At 41.7% G+C, this 24,356-nt stretch overlaps 1 protein-coding gene across 2 annotated transcripts in view; it reads left to right on the top strand.

Moving 5' to 3' along the window:
* Positions 1 to 24,356, top strand: part of LOC139347938 (MAM domain-containing glycosylphosphatidylinositol anchor protein 2-like) — a 164,360-nt gene that overhangs the window by 124,468 nt on the left and 15,536 nt on the right. For both annotated transcript variants that reach the window (XM_070987815.1, XM_070987814.1), the window contains exons 11-13: positions 8,210 to 8,358; positions 15,505 to 15,682; positions 23,551 to 23,571. In XM_070987815.1, the coding sequence (XP_070843916.1) occupies positions 8,210 to 8,358; positions 15,505 to 15,682; positions 23,551 to 23,571 (348 nt within the window). The remainder of the gene's footprint in view (positions 1 to 8,209; positions 8,359 to 15,504; positions 15,683 to 23,550; positions 23,572 to 24,356) is intronic.

The raw sequence follows: 24,356 nt of genomic DNA, 5'->3' as shown, positions 1-24,356 counted from the left end.
GGGTTTGCCCGCTATTGCTCCCTCTTCCTACCTCCACTTCCCTTACTTCCCTTTCATCCTCCATCCTTCCTTCGCTCTCTCTCCTGCCATCGCTCCACTCCTCCCGCTCAGTGCTCCAGATTCCCACCATCTGGACTCAGTGGTTGCCAAAGGTATGGAGGCTCTTTTAGTAACCCCCTGAGTGCAAGAGCATGGTGCAGAAAATCCACTTTGGTTCCTCCCATCATCCATGAAATCTGGCATGTCCCAGTCCCTTAACTCCAGCTCTTATTCTTCAAGATTTCTCTTATTTTATCCTGAAACTCAATAACCCCAATATGAGATCGACACTATTCTATAGTGTAACTGAGATAAATAATCTACTGCAGAGAAAGTGCATATCAGCTTCTCTCTGACTTGCAAGCCCACACGTCAGATGAAGCTCATGAAATATTCGTTATGGTTCACGCAGTGAGGTAGTATCTTGGTTTGCTCGTTTTACAGAGTGAAGACAGGTAGACACCTGATATTCCCTCACCGTCCTCCCCCTGAATGCCTACTGGGCTGTGTTGATGTGTAATAAACATATCAGTCAGTTTTTGCCTGAAGCCACAGTTGCTCGATTAAACTTAGAGCTCCTGTCAACATAACATGCAGAGTATACATGTTACCATGCCGACAGACACATGCAAACTCGCCAAAGTCAGGCATCAGGCCATTCTGCGGCTTATATAAATACTGTTGCCTCAAACAGTATTGAGCCAGGGGAGAGTGTGTGTGCATGTGCATGAATGGCCATGTGCCAAGCCATTGGGACATCTGTGGAGACGGTGACTGGGCTGTAATGGCCAAGTTGGCCATTAAATTGTGCCATGGGAGAGACCCCTTGGAGGGGTGTAATGTGTACCACCGAGCTTTGGCTCAGGCTCTGTGTCATGGGAACTCTGAGTTTTTAGAAAATTCTGAAATCATGCTCCTGTGAAGGGTTGAGAAAGTTAGAATGAAGAAGGAATATATATATATTTTACTGTCTTTGAGGCTTCATGCTGCTTTTCTCCTTTGATTTCATTCCAGTCTGATGCAGTCAGTGATTTATGCATTTTCTGTACATCCTGTCCTCAGACTGGAAATGTGTGCAGTGGTAGTGTGAAAAACAGGTCACAGAATACATGACATTTAAACATTTCGTCCATCAACTTAGTGTTGTGCTTTGCACAGTTTGGGGAATTTATGGGGTACACCCCTAAAATCCGTGGTCCTACATAGCCCAGAATGCAACCCAGCAGCTATAGTGTCTCACTGTAGACCCTGTCTGTCTCCTAAATGCACATTTCTTTCAAAGCTTCACTTTGGAACGCTGGCTTTCTCTTAACATTTTCAACCCCAAGCTGAGATAACCCCAATGACATCATCAGGGTTATTCTTAAACCCCCTCGAGAGCCAGACATTGTACAGCTGCTTTAATGGGAGGACTAACCCTGATTCATGTGTGAAATCAGTGGAGTGTCCCTTTAAAGGCTTTTAATTCACTGCAAGACTGAAATTTACAATGAAACAACTAATTCTGCAGATCTAGTCCACACTAGTCTACAGTGACTGCTCCGCCAGACTATGCACACTGCAGTTTTGCTGGAATTCTGAAATTCACAAAGAAAAGGCCAACAGTGTTTCTCATTTCTCCCGTTTAATTCCTGTTCTTGGCAGTGTGTCATGAATTACCACAAAAAAAATTATCTGGGACAATGTTCAGATAGTCATTGTCTGTGTTTTGGCAAGTTTGCTCACAAAATGAATTCAGATTCTACATAATGATGTGCTTGTATGGTCCCAGTTTCCCTTTTTATTGTAGCCATTGTCCCTAATGATGCAGCAATCACATTGTGGAACACGGTGCCCAAAGTTGGCTGCACTGAGATATCTGCATATGCTTTAGGAGGAAAGCGTATTTATTTCAGTGTGACACACACTCCCACCACCTCATATCTCTTTTCCCTACTAGAATCTATTTTGAGATGTTTTATTTAATCCAGCGTCTTCTTTGAGTAATGTTTTTGTCGCCTTGATTTTTCTTTTGTATGTTTGTTTGGCTCTTTGAGGTGTTTTGTAAATAGGCCTCTTGGGCCTTTTTTGAGCTAGAGTGCTACCATTTGATGGGATTTATGTGCGTGTGCTATTTTTGTCTTTATCTTTTTCATATCTTCAAGTTAAAAAAAAAAAAAATACCTGAATTGATTTTACCTTCAACCCTGTACATTCCTCTCTCAGGGGGCTGTAAGGCTGATCAGTGTTGGTCTCCAGTGAACATTTGTGCCTTTACAGCCTGTGCCCAGTTCACTTGCAGTGAACTCCACCCCACAGTAAATGGTGGATGATGAGAGAGACACGACTGACATTGATGGATCCTGTAGGTATTAACGGCTGACATTACGTGGAGCAGAGTGAAAAGGCAGCATATGAATAATATTATCTGTGATGAGGCTGAACGTCTGTCAGGTTTGGAGGAAGGGCACAATCTATTCTGACCTATTTTTGTGGTTTTGCTTCTTTTATATTATTACAGTACGGGTGAGTCACTCCAGAGCGGCCTACTATTTACACTGGCTGAAAAGGCTAGAATCAGAAGTCAGTGGGTCAAGACAAACACAATTCAGTCCCAGTTAATATGATCAACGATTCGACTCTGAGTTTCTTTGTTTTTTGACGTGCACTCTGTGAGGATGGACGAAGTTGAGGGAGAATTAGCTGAATAGTTGTGACTTCAGTGCCACTGCCCTTAAAAGAAAGGAAAAAAAAAAAAAAAACAGGGAGAATTCTGCCTCTATCCCAGGAGGACACAACCAGGCAATTACCACTGAGTCCTCTAATGTCTCTAATGTATTTTCCCTACAGTTAGTTAGCTATTCGTGCGGTGGTGTTGGCTTTGTCTCGGCCAGCTGTGCATCCATATGTAAGCGTCGTTCCTGCCACAAAAGCCTACACCACACATCAGCTCCGCACCATACAGCAATGCTTACCATATGGTGGGGCAAAGTGTTTTCCTGAAGAAGAAATCATGTTCATAAATCCTTAAAAAATTATAAGGCAGTCTGCAAACAAGGTCAACTTCTTGCCTGAAGGGTTTTACTGAGCTGTTATTAGTCATTGCATTGGTTCTGCTGTTATAAACAGGATTTTGAAAAATCAATTAAGCCTTCTGTACTTTATGTTTGATGTCTCCCACCCAGGGTTATCTGTTTCAAGCAGTGTAAGTGGGTTAGGTAATGTGCTTCACCACACATAACGTAATGGAGTGAAGGCCACTTTGCTTCATTACATTACATTGTGTATTTGAATAAAAGACAGGAATTCTTTGCTGTAAATGTGGTCTAAGAAATGTACTTTTAAAAGATTTTTCTCAAACTGAGAGACACAATTGATGTAAAAGGTTCATACTAAACACTGAAACTCAGTGATTGTAGTGGTTTTATGACTTCTAAAGGCACAATGCATGCTTTTATGAATACAGTTGTCTCTGTCATGTGGTCCTAAAGCCAAGTCCATTAGGGAATCTTTAAAGACAGCTTTAATAATCCACTCCTGCCTTTGCTCTGCTGCAAATTGCAGCCTCTTCATTTCTGTACCAGCCTTACTCTACAGCATGAACTGCATGAACCGCACTGACAGTCTCTGCCAGGCTGGCTTATGTAACATTTACTGTACTGTATGCTGTAAACACAGCTGGCTCTATACAAAGACACATTGCCAAGTCGAGTGCAAACAGTATTTGTCTTTTGTTTTTGTTAGAAAAAGTGTTTATTTGTTCGGGGTTGCATTAGCATCTCAGTGAGCCATAGAGGCAGTTTGCGTGATTCTTTCTTCAGTTAGATAAGGTTCGACTTGCAGTACACTGCTGAAGCCTTCAGCATATTAACCTTATGAGATGTATTTCTTACCGCAACATAAAAAACATTTACAGATGAATTCCACTGTTTACTTATTAACAGCCTTTTTCTTGCTTTTGCTTATTTTTTTCCTCTCTCTCTGAATGATTTTATCTGGCTGATGAATGAGCGTTCCTTTCCCTCAGATTACAATATTGTATTTTAAACAGCTTCATCCATGTTAAAGCCAAGTGATCTGCAATCGGCTGCCCCAAACATCATTAACCTGATTTATTTTCCTGAATTCAGGACAAAAATGCCCTCTGTGTTGATTTTGACTTCTTTTCATGGACGAATATGAAAATTGATCAAACCAGTCAAAGTCTGAAAGAACCTGCTAATTGTGGGCTTTTTCCACCAACAAAGGCACCTCACCAGCTTTGAATGATTATATCTGAACTGCATGTGTTTACGGCTTACTTGTACGATGCACTCAAAGAAAATTTGAAATTTGCCCTTGTGCTATTGATTATGCTTTCCTCTGACTATTCAGCAGTCTTTGCCTGATATTGTTTTCCTTGTTGGGGTATAGATTTCATCTCGAGACAATGCACACTCTTGGCATCTCACATCAGTTACAGCTAATGTAACATGATTATACAGCTGCATGAGCACTCCACTAGATTCCTCCTGCACTTCTTCTAATTTCATATGAATTGTCCTTAAAGGATGATATTCTATATTGGTCTTCTTTTCAACAAAACTAATGGAAAGACCGAAACTAATAATGTGTTTGTCCATATCTCAATTCTAATGACCTTGTAATTCTGTCTGTGGCACTCAGCCTTAAACTCATTCATTGCTATTGAAGACAGAGATCACTTTATAATAATCTGCTGAACAATAAACTGCAGTGGTTTGCAAATGTTGCTCGAACAGGACTAAAATAGTGTTTTGTGGGCAAGTATTGTAATGAAGAAAGTGTCTCAGACTGTTCTATAGTTGGAGGATTATGGCACCGAGGAATACGCTGTCATAGGACCAGTTCATAGTTGATTTTGGTCTTTTCATGGGATTTGTTAACAATAGAAATATGGAATATGACCAGCATTCAGCACTGGTCACATCAGAACATGGCTCAGCGACCTCTCTGTTGTGGGTGTGCTCAGGACCCAAACGCAGTACCACCACAAATAAGATACTGACTTACTGACTTTAATCTCAGGCATGGCAGAGACAGATAAGCAGCAATGTAGTTCAATGTTTAGAGCTATAGTCTCTTAATATATTGATGCAGCAAAGCAACAAAGAAGCAGAGGAAACTCGCTCAGTTCAATCGTTTTAGAAAGATTCGAAGTCACTTGAAAGGTTTGGTGAAGGCAACACCAAACAATCACAGGCAAACAAAAATCCAGGACATGCATTGCAAGACAAGGCAGGCGGGTCCAGAGAGAGATCAGTTCGATAATGAACGCTTGCATGATGCGAAGAACAATCTGGCAATGAGTGAGTGTGGAAGAGCAGCTTAAATACTGGGCTGACTGGTAATGAGAATCAGGTGAGGATCAGGTGAGTGGGCAGGTGGTCGTGGCTGGCAATGGGAGTGAGAGTGGAAAAGTACTGTGACACTCTGATTTTTGCAGGCTTAAATAGCTTGCAAAAATCGTCAAAAGACACATTTGCACCATTGATTCCGGTCTCATAACTGTCTGCAAACTGTTCCCCTTTTGTGGAGCAATTTATGCTCAAATAAAATTGGATGCTGCAACAAAGCTAATAAGCCTTGATGAGATACGCTTCCACATTTTTCTATCCTCCAGCTCCCAGCTCCCTCCAGTATCAGCCCTGGGTAGACGGCTTGTTATTGGCCAATCGCACACATGTCAGAGTTCAGTTGAAATCGACCATTCAGATGAATTGATTTCCCTTCAGTATGCGTCAGTCTGAAATGCTGGTTTGACGCATCCTATCCTTGTTTCTAATCATTTCAATAATGATAATATTTGAATCCATCTGCAGATTGAGAGCCATTAGCCTACTGTTAGCAGGGAATTGAAACCAGGCCTGTAATCCTTTGAACTTATGACCTTCAGTAACTCTCAGTTTATCTCCTCCCCTGAGTGTCATATGTAGAATCAAACTGAAGGAAACAAAAATGGTTCAAGGATCTGCTCACATCGAGGAGCCCACAGGGAGGGACCCAGGGGGCCACTCAAACTGTTTAGGAAAAAAACGCCCTTATAACTCATCAATAACATAAACTAACTTGACAGGTTTATCCAGTCGCTGACATACATCAGCTGCTTGCTGCAGTTCCACGTCAAATCCCAATGCTGCTTTTGTTTGGGCTAACAATGGCACATCTACTGTCTTTTCCATTGCTATTAAACCTCATCTACCTTGGGCATTGTCATCTTTCACTAAACAAGCCCAAATAGCAGAGGGACAGAAGGTGAATTACTATTCTTTGCCTGGAAGGTCATCCTGTAAGCTTGTTTCTAGATCTTGATTAAAATACAATGCTCTGGGAGCTCCTACTTTAAAAATCGCTTTGCAGACTGTGACTGGAAAGCTGAAAGCTTGAAAGATTCATTCAGTTCATGCCACAATCGCTGTAGAGAAATAAATCCTCACAGATTCCAACAAAGCAAACAGCGTTACCGAAAGCAAGGCTTTGAGAGGATCTCCGTGGAAGTCCGGATCCAGCTACATGAAATTAAGTGGTGATTTGAGTGTACAGGTATGTGGCACTCTAAGTTGATCTGCCATTGCATGAGAAGAACACTTTTAGATGTAGTCACGTTCATATATGCTACAATCTGGTGCACGCTTTGATTCACCACAAAGAACTCCGTGTCACGTAGGAGAAAATGAAACTTTAATGATCCTTGAGGAAAAATTTCGTCATAGAAGCAACAAGGAATATCATACAGAGGGGATAAAAATAGAACAAACGAATATAGTGAGGATGAAAGACACTGTGCATCTGTGTCATTCAGCTGTTCTTCTCTTTTTGGCTTTAAAGGAGTCTCACTATGTTAACAAATGAAACATTTACGTTTGTGCTCCAGTATAAAAGGAGGCCTGCACTGTGTGCTGCAGTCAGCAAGGTGCAAGCACGCAGTTACAATTCACTTCTACTTCACTGAATGGTTATTGAGCCCTAATATGCACTGACATGTCAGAATAAAAACAAATACTCTTTGCCATTTGTTTACCAATTACATTCACGCTTACTCACTGTAAAATCGACCACATGCTTTAAGATCAGCATTTTTTTTTTTTTTCCAAACCTACCATATGGTTCATGCCATGCTGGAGATACTGTGAGATCTTTGTGTTGAGCATTATTTTTAGTTCTTCACTTACAAAAAGATTCCATGGTGGTGTGTGTGTTAGTGTGTACATTGACACACGTTTGTCTATGCGTGTTCAAGATAATCCACCTCCAACGTGAAAGCCTTAATGTTGCTAAACACGCGCAACTGCTGCTGATCAGAGACGATGTTTGTGTTCATAAGTAACGAAAGTCAAGTCTCAGGTTAAGAACCGTTACCGTACAGTAACTAGGCCGTACCGTCTGTATTGTTCTGATTCATTCACAAAGCACAATAAGAAATGTCTGCTCAGTATGTTCTTCTTTATATGACAAGGTTTTCACCAATAATGCAAAGACACTTGATCGATTTTACATATCAAGATCAGGATACTCCAGCATAAATGCAGCTACTCCTCAGCCTGTAATAGCTATTGTATATCTATCTGCAGGTGCTGTTCCAGGGTCAGTGGAGATCTGGAGCTTAACCCTGAAACATCTCAATGAGTTTTGATTGTGGTATACTTGATTGTTATTATCACTTCAAACACACAGATTACCTGCAAATAACAGCTTTTTCATCCTTTAACACCTATGAATGAACAAATAAAATCATTGCTATAACGTGATATATGACTAATGAATTTTGGCCTGTGGTGGTGTTCCTTATGGGATGATAAATTCAATAAGAAAAATCTGCATCAGATTATCGTCTGCCAAATTTTATGAAACGGCATAAATAGCTCCTTTCAGCTTGAAACGAATGTTCAAACAAATGTGTTTGGGCCAGTTATAATCAGCTGCCACAGAATGAACACGCTGGATAACGTTGTGTTTGAAGGCGCGCCTGCTGGGCTCTGTCACTACCTTTAACTCCTCGATGACTGATGATGTCATCGGGATAGGATCGATTTTGATCATTCTGTTTTTAATGATAGTATTCTTTAATACCATCTGGTAGGCCTGAGTTGCAGGCACCCTTAAAATCCACTATACGGTCTGTAAATGTTGTGATTTTTCATTTTAAATGTGTTTTGATGTGCTTTCTCTCCAGGCAAGGCCTACCCTCCAGAGTTCTACTATGACACCTACAGCCCTCTGTGGCAGAACAGGCCCAGAGTCTACGGCTTCAAGCTCCAGTGGACCCAGATGAATCCCAACGCTGTGGACCGCATCGTCGCCTACAGACTAGGCATCAGACAGGTAGGATGAATAAGAGCTGTCAGGGAGGAGCGATTTATTTTCTTCTCTGTTTAACCAATTGATGCGTCGCTCAACTCAGACGTGTTATTCGGTCCCACAGAGCCCTTTTGTTTCAGCCGGAACGTGTGTTTTATTGGAGTGTTTAAATCCTAAAAAGTTGGCTCCTGATACAGCAATTGAGTCACTGGCATTGGTCAGCCTCTTTTCAACCCTTCTCAAATGAATTAAAGTCATTTTGTGCCACGGGACAACAAAAGCCTTTTTTATTGCCACTTTAAGCATATGATAGAAGTGTTTGCACAGCTCGTCCTCCATTTGAGAGCACCAAATCTTGCGCCTTCGATTCATTGTCTGTCTGATTCTGCAGTTTTTGAGGATGTGAATGAGCCTCTGAGGGCCAGGCAGAATGACTAAGAACCTGTCAGGGGCAGTCGTTTCAATGAGTTCTGTGGTTTCCACGAATCGCTTCTGTTTTTCGCTCTCCATCAGAAGCTCAGTCAGAGGAATGGAAGGGAACCCCGCAGAGAGAAAGAGCAAGCGTTGCTCCTGTTTTCCCTGCTTCTCAAGTAAACTCCACAGATGACAGGCTTGCAGCATTGATGGATGGCGTGGTTACATTTTCTCTCTTTGGCAATCTATGTATACCTGTCTCTCTCCCTCCCTCCATCTCTCTTTCTCCCCATGGCACTGTGGAGCACATTTCGTCTTTTTGCTCTTTATTTACAGCAGCAGGTGTGGCACCACCTTCCATTTACATAAAGTTAGAAACGGTGAACTAGCTCCGCGGATATCAGGTTAACGTTGCTTTTGCACTGCAGCGCTGAGCAGCCATTTGGGAGAAGAAAACCCACCATATATTTAAAAAAAAGAAGAAGAAGAACATGCTGCAATGCTAAATCCATCTCAGTTCTGCTCAGAATTAGCGAGCACACCCTGACAGATGTGTTCGCAATGAATAATATAATTTCATGTTTGTTTCACACTACACCCTCAAGGAATTGAAGCTTGAAAACACATTCTAAACCAGTTATATTTGTGTAGCCCAATGATTTTCCTGTCAACTATCTCAGTTGGTCTGTTTGGTAATAAATGATGTTGTGCTCGCAGAGCCCCGTGTTTGCGCTTGCCAGGCGTTCGTCTGAAAACTTGCCAGGAATATACATTTGCTTTTCCTATTTTCAGCTGGTCCTGCACGCAGTTTTTTTTTTTTTTTTTTTTTTTTGCAGATTCTTACGTCTGCATCTGTGCTCGAACGAACCCGCAGCAATTCAGAAGTCGCATTAACATTTCAACCTTTTCTGCATTTGTTTATTGAAAAGAGAACAACACTTCCCCAGTGTATTTATGCAGACAATCATTGTTTGGGCAAATTAATTTCTTTCCACCTGCTTGCCTTGATATCTCGAGAGGGTACATTTTGTGACCATTATTTCCTTCCTGCGAGGCATAACAACCTATCCTCCACTGTCATAGATGAAAGAGATTCTTTGCTGTAGGGAAAATTCGCGGACTTTTTCACAGGATTTACTGTAGTATACAGTGTACCCTCTGTGATTGACTGAATCTGAGCTTTGAGTATTGATTCAGACTGATAATAAGATCTTTTCAAAAGTCTTCTGGTGAGGACGAGTTGAAACCAGAGAGAGTCAAAAATAAAAGTCAAGGCAGCGAACAAGGAATGAGAGAGAAGAGGAGGTAAATGAGTAGGAGGAGAGGCTCCTTTTGTAAATAAATAAATTCAGAGATACCTCCGGACAGACTGTGGAAGAGTGGTGCAGTAAAGAAAGGCTTCGGCACGTGGACTACACCACCTCCATCTATTTATAGATCCAGCAGCAGCTCCCCTGCCATTCCCTTGGAATTATCATTTTCTCTCGCTGCTTTTGAATTAATACTTAGAGCTGGTGGACCTCATGCCTCTGTAATGGATTGCTTTGTGTTATCGTCCAGTGCCCTCGTGAGAGACAGTCTGGCTGAAGGGGAAGTGGGAATGAAGCTCTCGCTGAAAGGCATGCATGGACGAGAATCACAAAACACAAATCACCGCTCCTGTCAGGGATGCAATGGGAAGGTGTGACATCTGCCCTTGTTTTGATACCCAGCTACTTCAAAGCCTTCTCTGCTGTCCAAGGGCTTGTTTGCCCATCTCCAACCCCTATAGGATAACTCTCAATCTCCATCGTGCCATCTTGGAACTGCTTCTCCACTCTCTTCCTTCCTCTCCTCCCCCTCCTCTTTCGTCTTTCCAATTGATCTGTCAAGTCAGGGTGCACAAGCAGATCAATAGGACCCATACTAATTACATGCCAGCAATCTACAGTAGATCAACGCACGTCAAACATTACACCATCAGCGTGATTACTCCAGTGTTTCCTTTGGCTCCTGCAATTGCTTTGATCAATCCTGTTGTCTTTTAAAGTTGCCGTAAAAACCGCATGAACTGCTGCCACAATCAAAAGAAATGAAATCAATATAGCACTCTGCCTCTGTGGGGAAAACGTGGAGAATGAAAAGTAATGGGATGTAAACAGAATCCTTAATTGAGCGCAGACGCTGTGATTCAGCGAACATTAATGGGAATCAAAACAAAGGTGCAAAATCCGTAAGCCAGTAAATATGTGTATGATTCAAAAAGTCGAAAAGTTGAATGTTTTTCTCAATCAACATCTCAAGTTTGATGTGATTTGCACATTGAAGCACAGTTCCTTTAAGGCCTCTGTCTGCCTGGAGCTCTGGGACACACATGCGCGTGCACACACACACACACACACACACACACACACACACACACACACACCAGTCCCCTGTTAGACATTCACTTGCTAATTGAATGTCTTTAAATTGGGCACAGGTCCTGAAGTGATGCACAGCTACACACATATATATTTTAATACTTTTATTTATGCTCGCAGCGTTATACAACCACCTTAACGTAAGCAAAGAAAGTGGCGTGCTCTGGGAACTTGGGAACAATAATGAGGTAGGACACAAACCCTGAGACGTTAAAATAAATTAACAGGCCGCTCCGGTTACAATCTGCCATCAAATCCATTTGAAATGATTTTTTTCTGAGACTTACACCGGGCTTTCTATCACACGAGAGTTATAAGAATATTGATCAATTAATTGCATTTTATTCTATTCATTTTAGAAAGTAATGACACCCAAATATTAGATGTAAAGTGAACGTGTAGACCCACGCAGTGCTTGTTTCAAGTTTAACTAGGCCACCGACAAATATTTGATCCACATTTCATAAAAATGTATGTTTTAGCGACAATTTTCTATAATGTAAATCTGTGAATACGGAATATATAATACAAACTAATGACAAACAGTGAATTTCAGTTCCAGATGCTTCAAAGAATTGAGCATTTATAGAAAATGAATGATGCAGCTGGTGCCAGTCAACTAATGCAGCATCAGTGCTCCGCCTGAATGCTATGCTCCATAAAAGGGACATAACTAGATTTAATGATGTGGAATGGGTTCTGATTTTGGAAGAAATCACAATAAAGCAAATACGCAGCAATACAAATGCCAGAAAATGCATGAAGTGAGATTTGATGTGTTTTGTGGCTGATTTTCAGAGATAACCTTGGTCGGGAATGTAGGTACAACACGACTGCTGTGTATGTATGCTGTGTTTGGTTTAAAATAAAGTGTACTAATATTTTTTCTAGTGTTTTCGGGCGATTAAAAAAATTAATCTAATTAATTACAGGATTTGTAATTAATTAATCTAATTAATCGCATTTTAATCTCTTATCTGCTAAAGGTCCCCAAATAAAGAATTTGAATTCTAGGACATTCCAATTCACTGACATTCACATTACAGCTGGTGAATTCTTTTCATCACTGTAGTTCTCGATGGTAGCTGGAAAGTAGAGTCAGATGACGCTATCTGAAACGCCTCTTTTAGGCCCTCGTCTTCCACGATTGAAATCGGCCTGCAATCAGCAGCAACCCACTTTGCGATTGAGTTTGTCAGTTTTTCTGTCGTGGCTTTGCTCATTCGTTTTCCTAACTCAGCAAGTGTGGGTTGGCGGAGTGAGCTCACGGTAGCACTAGCGGCACTAGCAGCAACTACATGTTTAGCGTTTAAATGATAATTCAGGCTGGAGCTGCTATGGTGATAGGAAAATTCTTTTTTACACAAGGTACAAATCACTGTGTTCTTGTTAATAGTCCCGTCTTTGTTCTTTTTATAAATAAACTTGCTGTTCAAAGGTCCAAGTAGGCTTGCCTCGCTCTCCGGTGACGCATCCACGTCTGTTGTCACCCTGCTTTTGACCAGTGGCGCAGGTAATATGCGACCTTCCACTGCAGCCTACGGGTCACTCAAAGGGCCAAATTTAAAATGCTTGCGCATTGACTTGCCACTCATGATTAATTGCGTTAATTTTTATAGCGCGTTAATTTGCAGCGTAATTAATTAATCTAATTAACACGTTAAACTGACAGCCCTAATTTTTTCTTAACCCTAACCCTAAAAAATTCTTTGACAGGTGTGTTAAATGTTCTACACACTGGTAGCCACATGCAAAAACAGCTTATGGCCACTTACACCCCATTTACACCAGGTATTAACCTGTATATAAATTATTAAGGTAATTAACAATCTGATCTTGCCTTTGTGTTTACACCTGTTTCTTCTTTCAGCAAGTATTAAACAGTGTCAGCTGCACAGATGAGTGCAAAACACACCATCTTGCACACAGTTATTTCTTACTGTACATCATTCATTTCCCACCCGTATTTTTCACATAGTTCTGTTGAGTAAGACACCTTTTGATGCTTTCGTAGCACAGAACAGACATAAAATTGCTAAGTATAGGTGTCTCTTTCAACCTTCTCACTTGCTCGCTGTCTGAATTTGAACAACCTATATTTTATGTTGAAACAAATATAAAATGTAAAAATATAAAGCTAAAACAAATATATGTATGTCATGTTGTGCATAGATGCAAGCACGTTGTACACATTGCCTTCACACCTCCCTGAGATCTGAACTCAGTGTGAGTCAGACTATCTCCACGTGCGTTCAGGCGGATCCCATCACATTCCAACCACGATTCCTTCACTCCTTGCATTAACATGTGCTTTTCCTTATCTGGATAATGTGTCCAGATACAGAATCAAATTGATGGATTAGCATAAGTTGTTTTAATGCACATGTGCATTAGCACCACTGCTAAAGTATAATGTATGATGTAGTTTGTCATGTGTATAAATAACTTATTCTTGCACCTGCCTATCGCTGCTGCCACAGACAGGTAGCCCCTCCCTTTGACATCTGCAAACCCCTCACAGCCAATCCACAGACATTAATCAGCAAAGTACAAATCAAACAGGATGTGTCATTTCTAATCCATCTGTGTGTCTCCAGCTAGAAACAGCAGGTTTGCTTTTTTGTCACCGTTTGCATGGAAAGGTTTTCTCATCGAAAATATCAAGCAAAATAATACATCGTCCTTTTTTCTCTGTCTTGAAACACACATACATATACTTAGAGACCAACACTGTGTAATTTATGGCAATTAACTGCCATGCCTTCTGTACTTTAGAGGACAGCAAAAAAAAAAATTCAAAGAATAGGTAGGGACAAGTGCTTCGTCTGCAATTAGCAGCGGCAGACAAAACACTATTTACCTGCAAACTAATGGTGATGAAAACTTGCACCCCTTAATTGCGGATCATCGAGGCTCTAAGTAATTGCTTAATTGGTATTGTACACACACACATACACACACTGACTCTGCTTCACTGCTACCACACCTTCAGTCACTCTATCTCTGTCTCTCCTGCTAGTAACACACTTCCTCTTTTCCCCTGACTGAGAAGGGCATGTAAAGTCACTAATTGTGATGCAGAAGCTGTAACTTGTCTTTGTGCAGCTCTTCCCCTTAAACTGATTCTCAAGGATAAAATGTACCCTACTTCTCTTCTCTTTGCCCCCAGCAAATGCAGCGACAAGCCCTCGCTTTGTTTCTTTGAATTTCCGAGGGGCTGTATTGTATCACAAGACATGAAAAGCATGAGCTAATTTTTGCGTGATACCTGAGCTTAGTCACCTAAAGACAGGCTCTCTTGTGTGCTCTGCATTGTGCAAAGACAAGATATGAAATTGCTGTCAATCCACAGTCCCTATAGAAAGTGATAGCAAAGCAATGTAGAGTATGATTAAAGGAAAACTTGAAGGCAGTAATGTACAGAACACAATGTTGTTCTTACTGTTCTCTTAAAACATGTATATTGCGAGGACAGTAATGCCGACTGAGGCGTATCTTTAATGTGAAACATTTATCAGGGATTTTTCTCTCAGCAAATACAAGAATGTCTGCTGCTTGCTAATAGGAGTCTTTGAATTCAGAGGCTGGGAGCTGCTTTGAAAGTAAATGTGGCTAATGAGCAGCTAGCTGTCAACAGCTTACACAGAAAAAAAATGTTTTGTTGTGTAGCATTTAATGCTGGAGGATCATACAAATTCCTATAGACAAGGTCAATTGGCAAATGAGACAGAACATCCTGCACTGGTGGCGAAGGGAATACGTTTCTGCTGTGATCATGTGATCAATATGTTCCCTGGAGCAAACTCTCCTGAAGAATGTCCTCTGTAATGTACACGCTCTCCGTTTGTGGTGATAGTACATGAAAAATCTCTAGGGCTTTGTGGTTTGTATTCTAGTTGAGTTAAGACATTAAATCACACACAATTTAAAAATGTTAAGGGTGAAAATGGAAATTTAAAGAATCTCAACAGACTTAATTGTCATGATCCAGTGTTAGAATAATGTAAGTTGCCTCGCATCTGTTTGCAGATTGATATAATGAGCAGAGATGCAGGAGTTCAGGTGACTGTGACATGCTACATCCTACATCATGCTCTGTAGCAGCTAAATGCTTCATTATGTTCACCAGCTATTCCTTAACTGTGTCTGTCTGTCATTGGGTGCTGGGCAGGTAACGTACAGTCAGCGTTCAAAGAAGATGACACTGAATCAGTGTCTCAGAATGTGCTTAATGGTCCAAATGTTTTTTGTAAGTCAGTTATGTATAAAACACCTGTGTGTTTGTGCATGTTGGTGCAGAAACAGAACTTCTGAGTACTAATCTGAACCTCTTGTGGTTCCTCTTCCAATCCAGATGGGGTTGCAGCGCTGGTGGGAGCAGGAGATCCCCGTGGATGTAACAATCAACAAAGGAGAGCTCATGACGCACAACCTGACTGAGCTCATAAAGCCGGAATCGTACGAGGTGCGCCTCACCCCCATCACGCGTTTCGGAGAGGGTGACTCCACCATCCGGATTGTCACTTACAGCGGTGAGTACTGTATGCTAACTCTAGGAATGTCTTTTTTGGAGAACAGTGATCAGTCTGCACTTCCTGCACAATTTTAACATTTGGAAAATATGTAAGGGAGAGGCAGCAGAGCCGTATTCATTTCGGTCTTCTGCTCACACATGATGTTGCACAGGTGGAAGAATTATGGCTCCAGCTGGTGGTTATCCTTCAGCTAACTCAGACGTACTTCAAAATGAACTCCAGCTCCAGTTTTTTTCTGCTGCATCATGACGCATGTTCATTGGATATCAAAATCACTCTGGTATTACCACTCATTGCAATCATGATGATGATGATGATGTTTTATTTATGATATGCATGAGGAAGGACCAGTAAGAAGTAAACTCATTAAAATAATTTGAATTGCATCTTAGCTCATGCAGTCATCAGAAGACAGCTTGAAATCAGCTTGTTTTGCTTCTTCGCCGGTTTGAATGAATGCTGATAACTGACTAATAATCTCCTCATGACCTTTTTTGCTCGAGCCGGGTCTGTCCTGGACTGGGGCGAACGCTGACTTGTTGTTTCTGTGCATGACAGATCATCGTGACATCAAAACATCAGATGACTCAAACATGTAGTTTGGATCATAAGACCACACAGAGCTGGTCAAAGATGAGTCATGTTTTGCTTTAGTCATTTTCCCCCCAAACAATGTACTTTTTGTGTGGGATTCCTTCTCATCTTTTTGCCAGAGGATGTCATTTGTCTCCTAGGATGTTTTTCATGCAACAAATAGCTTTTTCAATTTTATATAGCAAATATTTTGAAAGGTCCACAGCCTTGCCGAGCACCTCGTGGCCCCTCTAACAAAATAAAAGCTCACTGTGTCTTACTCGGGAAACAGAGGGACAATAACGTGTTCATGTGCTGCCATATTGTTTCATTTGGCTGTAGATTTTGAATCAGGACTCTCATAATAGAGTAGCAGCCAGAAGGGCATCGTGAAGATGATGTGTACAGTTCGGTGTGGCACACCAACCTGGTCAGCCCAGCGAGAAAACATCACAACTCAATGTATTTCTCTCCAGAAAGAAAAAGCAGCTTGAATATGGAGGTGCATTCTGCAGCCTGTGGGACAACAGATTGGCTGAAATGCAAAAGCTACACTGGTATCCACAGCAGTGGCAGTGAACAGATGCACAGGTACTTGAGATGTGCATTTTCAGAGACAAACCGCCCAGACTGTTTCCTGTCTATCACTGACTGCTGAGGTCTTCCTGAGTGGTGCTGCTGCACTTGTGAATTATTCAGTTTCACTGCAGCTCATCATGGCGAAAAGAGAATCAGGAAAGAGAGGAACAGAGAGAGAGAGATGGATAAAGTTTTTCTGCTGTTAGGTTTGTGGTTCGTACGTAATCTCGTGTGGTCTCTGCTAAACCTTGAATTGAATAATGCTGAATTGAATCAAATTGAATCCAATCAAAGTGAAGTGAAGAGAATTGAGGCTAATTAAGACAGAGGGAGGCACAGGAGGAGAGATGGAGGCAGCCAAGTTGGGACTGAGGAAAAAAAAGGAGATTCAGAGGAACAAAGTAAAATAAATAAATAAATAAAATAGAGGAAAAAGGAAAGAAGTGAGCCAATGCTGATGTGTGAATCAGCTGCCCAACAAGAGACTGGACTAATTATTACTCTAGGGCTGCTGTGTTCTCCCACGCACAGCCTAGTGCCACTGTAGCAGCTGAATGTAGGACTGAGCAGAATCCACTCTGCTCTGCGAACGCGTCGCATAAGACTTCCTGACTGACATGTGCAATACAGTCATGATCGTCTCTATTATCACTTCCCCTTCACTCTCACTGGACCTGTCTGCACAACAGATTTAGCACGATGATGAAATGTGTGTGACTCTCTTAATTACGTGATAAGTAGCTATAATTCCTTTTCCTCATTCTATCTCTGGTTATATGAATACAATGTAATATTGGTTTATTTATCGTATAATAAATATAATATAGTATTTCTTGGAAGAGAGAGATATACAGTTATTCTTGTATTTGGATGTGGAGCAGAGACACCTGCCTTTTTTTGTAGTTTCACTCTCCCCACCTATCTGTAGCACTTTGCTTTCAAATGTCAGTGTGAGTCAGAGACACATCAAACAACACCGATTACGTCGAAAATGCTTAAAAGTAAATGGTTGTACAGGTAAATTTTGCGGGAAACACTCTGCTGTTTGAAGCAGCTCTGCTGGGAGAACTAATCCACCCTTAATAAACACATACTCAGACATTATCTCTTTGTTAATTCAACACCAAAAGAACAGGAAGTTGAGGCTGTGGAGGGAGCTGCAGCCACAGACGCTGCTGGACTGAGCAGAATAATAGAGAGAAGTGTAATATTATAATGGCTGCACTTAACACCTGAGTGAATATGATTGGATGCTACAAGTCAGCTGGTGGCCAAGCAGCTGGTGAAGGGGCCATTGATTGTGAAGCATGATTAAAGCAGCAGTCAGCTAATGCAATGAAACGCTCGATTTCTTTACCTGTGCCGTGAATCCTACAAACTAATTCTTTTTGGGTTTTGAGTATGTAGGCTGTAAATTAGTCTACTGGAAACAGTTAGTATGAATGCTAAGGAGCCTTGATTTTTGAGTGTGCTGTTGATGAATGCCATTCTCCCACAATGCAACGCACAGAGGTGAAAAAAGGAAAGCTACAGCACCAACTGACAATTTAAGTGTGTGTGCATTTTTAGTGTGTAGTTTGCCTAGCAACTGGGATGTATGTACATATGCACTTGTTTATTTATTCTCATTGTAATAATCATTCTTTATTACCCAGTAGGTTTTCTATTGAGTGAGCATGTGACGAATAATACCTTTGAATCCTGAAATGTTGAATCAAAGAGAGTTGTTCAAAAAGTGACAAAATACTGTGCATTACCTCGTCCTTGCTTTGGTTTCCTCCAGCAACCAAAAACACATGCAGGTTTGGAGTCAGCACTGAGAGAGAGAGAGACTCAAACAGCTGTTTCTATGCGCCTCTCCCTGCTGATTTTGACAGAGAATCATTCAAAATTCAAAAATATTTAATGCTCTGCCAGTGCTGCGTTCTTAAGTGAGTGCTCTGACTAATAAATGTAATCTATTCTTTGATTTTGAAGCAGTAGCCTCAGGGTTTGTGTCCATATAGTGTTTTTCTCTCTCACTGCACAAGCCCTTCATCCTAGCACAATAATAATAATTCTAATGATAATGATAATTACGATTGTTATTGGTGTACATGCTGCTTCCTGCATTTCACCAGAGCTGAATGCCTTTGTTTGTATGGAAACAAACAGCAAGCCAAAGAAATATGACTATTAGCCTCCTTGTTAGCCATTTGGATAAACATTGCTGTCCTGCTCTGCAGTTGTAACACAAGACCTCTAAACTCTATACGCAAGTTTGCTCATCATTGCCCAATAGGCCAAGCGATCCTTCTGATGCACATAAAGCCGATGGTAGCAGCTTTTCTGTGAGTTGGCAAGAAAACACAAAAGCGGTTAGAATGTCCCCAGCTGTAGGATGAGGGATGGTTGTGTCACCAAGCTCCAAAGACGCTCTTTTAAATTTTGCTGCAGTGACAAACTTGGCATCTGTTTGATGTTCCTCATAACGCTCCTCTCTCTCTCTCTGGTTTCCTCCAAGATGAAGGATTTAATGTACAAACCTTCTGTCAACCCGCACAGTGGCACGGTAAAACGCTGCTGCTATTTCTTAATTTTCCATTTTTATGCAGCTCATAGTGACATAAACAGTAAGATGCCTGTCCTCAAGTCAAAAACCCACTAAATCTTACATTAAATACAGCTTTCTGCTTCTGATGAGTTCTGTCTCCTGCCTTAGCTGAGGTGTTGGGGTGTTATTGTTCGGGCCGTGGTGGTTCACTGTAATCCCTGGCTGAGCTTTTGTTCAGTCCTGGTCTCAACCTTCTGTTTACCTCAGCACTCAGTGAAAGGTGGTTTCTGAATTTATTATTTTTATTTGTCTTTTTTAATACTTGGGCCTCAAGCTTGCAACATAGGGTTTCTGAGCGTGGGCAATATTTTTTTATTTAAAATATCCTGAGGTAATATATGATGATGCAATGAGGTAAATATTTAATAATTGCATCATCATCACAGAACCACTTTTCAAGGCTTAGTGGTCTGCAAGAGATTGTGCAGCTGCTATCTGTATTTTTGTGTATTTATTCCAGAGTACTGTCGTTAAAAATATTTCATAAAATGGAATAGTTCAACTATCGAATACACTTTACGGCAGGGAGTTGGAAATCAATACCACTCATATGTTGGTCCGTTAAACGTTAGGCCAGCTGTCTAGAGCTTAGCACAAAACAGGTTACTGCTCCCAGGCTAGCTGTTTCCAGTGTTTGTGCTAAGCTAACCGGCTGGTGCCCCCAGCGTCATATCTAAAGGAAAGTCATGGCAGTGGTATCAATCCTCTGATCTAACTCAAAGAAAAAAAGCACTTTGCTGTTTTTCTGCACATTTTTCTTGTGTCAATCCTCTGCTTACTATTAAACCACAGTTAAGCTGATCCATGTGGAAGTCCATTAAGGAATCATACGCACTCTGATGCAAGAGCAGGATAACACATAGTGAATTATTTGGCATGGGTTGGCTCTGTCCGTGGGTCTGTGTATGTTACTGCAGGAGCAGTGCAGAACACTTACATCATCTGTTCGGGAGCAAAGATTTGATCGAAGGACACAATAGTGTGATGTCGCTTGTGTTATTTTTGTCAGGGAGATGTGAGGGAAGATTGCCGAATTACATTTGCCCACGCTGTTATTATTCCAACTGATGGTTGGAGCTGTGAAGCCGTGACAGGGCTTTCTCAGAGCGTCATGGCACCCACCCAGACCCCCTAAACATGATGGATGGGAGTCTTGGACAGCGGGGATTATATGAGGTCAGTAAAAAAAAAAGAAAGAAGCTGAGCTGCTGTTGTCTATGAGGACGCTTGGCTGCAGCCATGGAATTGTCTGCTGCTTTGTAATACAGCCGCAAGCCAGTGGGCAGGGAATCCTGCCAAGATGAAGTCAGTGTTTGTATCCGGAACAGCCTCTATGGGCCGCTGTCCTTTGGCGGTCAATGAGCTCACTTTGTATTTCAGTCAAAATTAGGCAATTTGGATGGAAGGTACTCATGCATCAAGCAGCAGTTTGTTTTGTCCTCTCAGTTGGAAAAGTAGGAACTGGGAGTCAGACATGCACCTAATGCGTGGGTTAAGGACATGACCTGTCATAACAGAAGTTTTCAAAGACCTGCGTCGAAAACTTCACTTCACGGCATCAACTGGGACTGTTTATCTTGAGAACTATCAAAATTACATTTCATCCTCCATCATTATTTGAGGCTTCTTTAGCTGGAGGGGAAAGCAGAGTGCTGCAGCATTAAGAAAGATATTTTTTAAAGTCTCTGCAGTTCGCTTGAGGGTTTTTCACACTTACGCTTTAACAACATGCATTGCGAGGAGAGTTTGTTTGAGCTCCACTCGTGTTTTTGAGAGCAATAAAAGTACTCAAAGACAAGAGTTGTAACATTTTTGAAAGAATACTTTTTTAAATGGTCAAGTTCACAATAGATTTCAGTCTTCGTTTTATTTCCTGTTTGTTTACCCTTATCTAGCAAAGCCATCTAAATTGGAACTTGAATTATCTGTGCATGTGTGTGTGTGTGTGTTTTAGTGTGTGTGTGTGTGTGTTTTAGTGTGTGTGTGTGTGTGTGTGTGTGTGTGTGTGTGTGTGTGTGTGTGTGTGTGTGTGTGTGTGTGTGTGTGTGTGTGTGTGTAGTAAAGTAGCCTGTGGGCCTGCTCTGTGCTCAGCTTGATTTCCTCAGTGGGGGTAGAGACACTGCTTGAGCAGACACATTCATCTGGGCGAAGGCACCATGAGTCAGCCTGGGGAAGCTGCAGGTAAAAAAAAAAAAAAAAAAACTGACAACGAAACATATTTTCATAACCAGGGTCTTGGAAGACGGGGATGGGGGGCGACAACAGCGGGAAGGACTGGGGAGGGGAAGAGTTGCAGGAGATGGTGGGGGGGTTGCGAGGGAAGGAGCCGGCAAGCAGGAGGTGGGCTGAAAGAATAGAGTTTTGTCAGAAAACTCGGCATCCCTTTCACAGCCCTGAGGCTGTAAGTTGTCATTTAAAACATTTTCTCTGCAACAGCCCCGATGATTTCCTCCCTCTCTGCAGACTCTTTCATTGCACCAGTGGCACTCTTTGCAGTCCAGTCGAGATTCGGCGGGAAGCATACAGAGCGTTGGGATGCGGGTATTTTCACAATCGGTAACAAAGATTATTACAGCTTTTAAGCGCTGAGGGTGTACAGTCTGTTCTTTCCACACTCGTGCCCCCCTCATGGTGAGGCTTCAGCTGCAGCGTTGCAGCTCACTGAATGTTTTATATGATTTAATTGGAAATGCAATGGTTTGCTCTCTCTCTCTTTCCCTCAGTGTGTGTGCGTGCGCTTATTTCTCTCTTCTCCACGCTGCTAGTGAGCAAGTGGACACACATTTCCATGAACCACACAGCAGTAAACAGAAATCACTACTTTCATTTCTGTTTTTTAAAAAGGCCAATTCCTCTGTCCCTGCAGCACTTCTGCAGTCTTCAGTACATGTTTTCCTTTATAGGAATGATTTGTTATTACTCACTTTAATTGGCTGGATTAAAATCAATTCCCCCCATGAACAGCAAGCTTTCATAAATCACGCAGCAACATAGTTTTGTGGTAAAGCTGATGTATCGCATCTATTCAGCCGGTCAGCAATCGATCATGAAAATGCCCATGAATCTTCTTGACAGGTTAAATGGTATTTACTCTGCAAAAAGTGAAGTGCCGACTAACTGGCTTGTTGCAACTCCGTGTGATACCCTTGACCTTTCCGTGTTTGCTGCGGCGGTAGCCTCTTAAATTATCAATGAGGGAAGCATTGAACCACAGTTAGGAGGACAGAATGCAAAAGAAGTCTTGCATGCATTTCACTGGATCGAGTCATCAGGTGTTTGATTGAAAGGTTTCCATAATGGCGGCGCTGAAAACACAGAAAGAATCAAGGATGTTACAGAAAAGTGATTAGCAGACAACTGCTTGTGATAATTACTCATTTTTATGATTTATTGGCTTCTAAATGGAAGTGTAAAATGGGCTTAGTGTTCTAAATGGAAGTCACCTTGAACAAGAACATCAGCAATGCCGGTAAATGGCAATAATGATAAGCAGTTTCGCTATAAGCTTATTAATGTGGTCAGGCTGGTCCTCCTAATCCCTCTGTCTTTTACATTTGATAACAGACACGGAATGACTGCTGTCACCTTTTCCACTTTAAATCCCAGGCACCCCTCTTCCTGCCTGCTCAATAGTCATTGCCTTGTGTGCCGGTGGATTGCTTCCTCTTTAGCTATGTGTTTACTTTTTGTTTGTACTCTGTGAAAGCAGCCGAGCTTGACGAAGATGGAGCGTGCGCACTCTAATATGCTTCCAGTGTTTTAATATCACAGGACAATATTTCCAGCCTTCCCACGGGCCTCTTTCATTTTGTTTAATGACAGCAGAACACTGAGCAAAGTGTGCAAGTTTTATATATGTAGACTTTTATTAGCTCTGTGCCTAAACAGTTGATGACAGCAAGATGAAAAGGTTAATAGCAACAGCTGCGGCGTGCGGGCTTGTGTTGTATTAACCTACAAACATTATATCAGCCAAACATACCTTTTAAAGTGCAACAGTTTGAGTGTTCGTGCAGCTGCATGTGTCTCTGCGCGTTTCCTTTTAATAAGTGTTCCACGTATTGACAGGCAGCCAAGATATTCTGTACTAATGACTGTCCCTGGCCTTTCTCTTTCACAGCTCCCATCAACCCTCACCTGAGTAAGTAATGTGCGCCTCACTTAGCATGTCTCGTCAGCGAGGGAGCTCGCTCTGTCGTAACACAGCCTGTGAAAACAGTGGGGAGACTGAAAGTAACTGCACATCCCGTCGAGATCTGGCTCTCAACATGTCACGCTGCACTGGGAGATCCTTCTAAGTGTTCTTAAGTTGCACTAAATAAAGTATGACAAATGAGACTTTTCTTGAGGAATTCAGAGTAAACCTGCATCTGGCTATTTGCCGTGTTGAGAGCTTTAAATCTCTGCAGGACATGATGGCTGGCGTGTGTTTGCATGTTGTTTTGTGTCTGTGGATGGGTACATTTGCACGCTCTGTGCTCTGTGACCATTACTTATGCATGCATTTGTGCAGTATGTGCTTATATTCTTTAATGTTTAGTCCCATTTATGATGCATTTCATTGTTGAAACTTTACAAATTCGCATTATGCACGCCTTGAGAATCCACTGCTAATCATTGTTTGCTGTGCTGCAGTGTGCTGTTGTGTATTGTGGCTTATTTATTTATATAGATATATATTTTGGTGGGTGTTCACACAAACATTGCCAACATAATAACAAACATCCTAATCACCAGCATCATTATCCAAATCCCCGAAGGAAACTATCTTACCTGCACGCCTCCTCTTTCTCCCCCCTTCCACTGCCTCTCCTTCAAATCCTCCTATCTCTCCCGGGCGCAGAAGGCGAAAACATTTAGTTTAGCTCACAGTGGATGGGGGCGTTAGTGTCTCGCGCCGGGAGCTAGACCTCCATTTAAATCTGC

This window comes from Chaetodon trifascialis, chromosome 19 (genome assembly GCF_039877785.1).
Source record: "Chaetodon trifascialis isolate fChaTrf1 chromosome 19, fChaTrf1.hap1, whole genome shotgun sequence".
Lineage (NCBI taxonomy): Eukaryota > Metazoa > Chordata > Actinopteri > Chaetodontiformes > Chaetodontidae > Chaetodon > Chaetodon trifascialis.
Note: the sequence above shows the minus strand (reverse complement) of the source record. Positions and strands in the feature narration are given on the sequence as shown.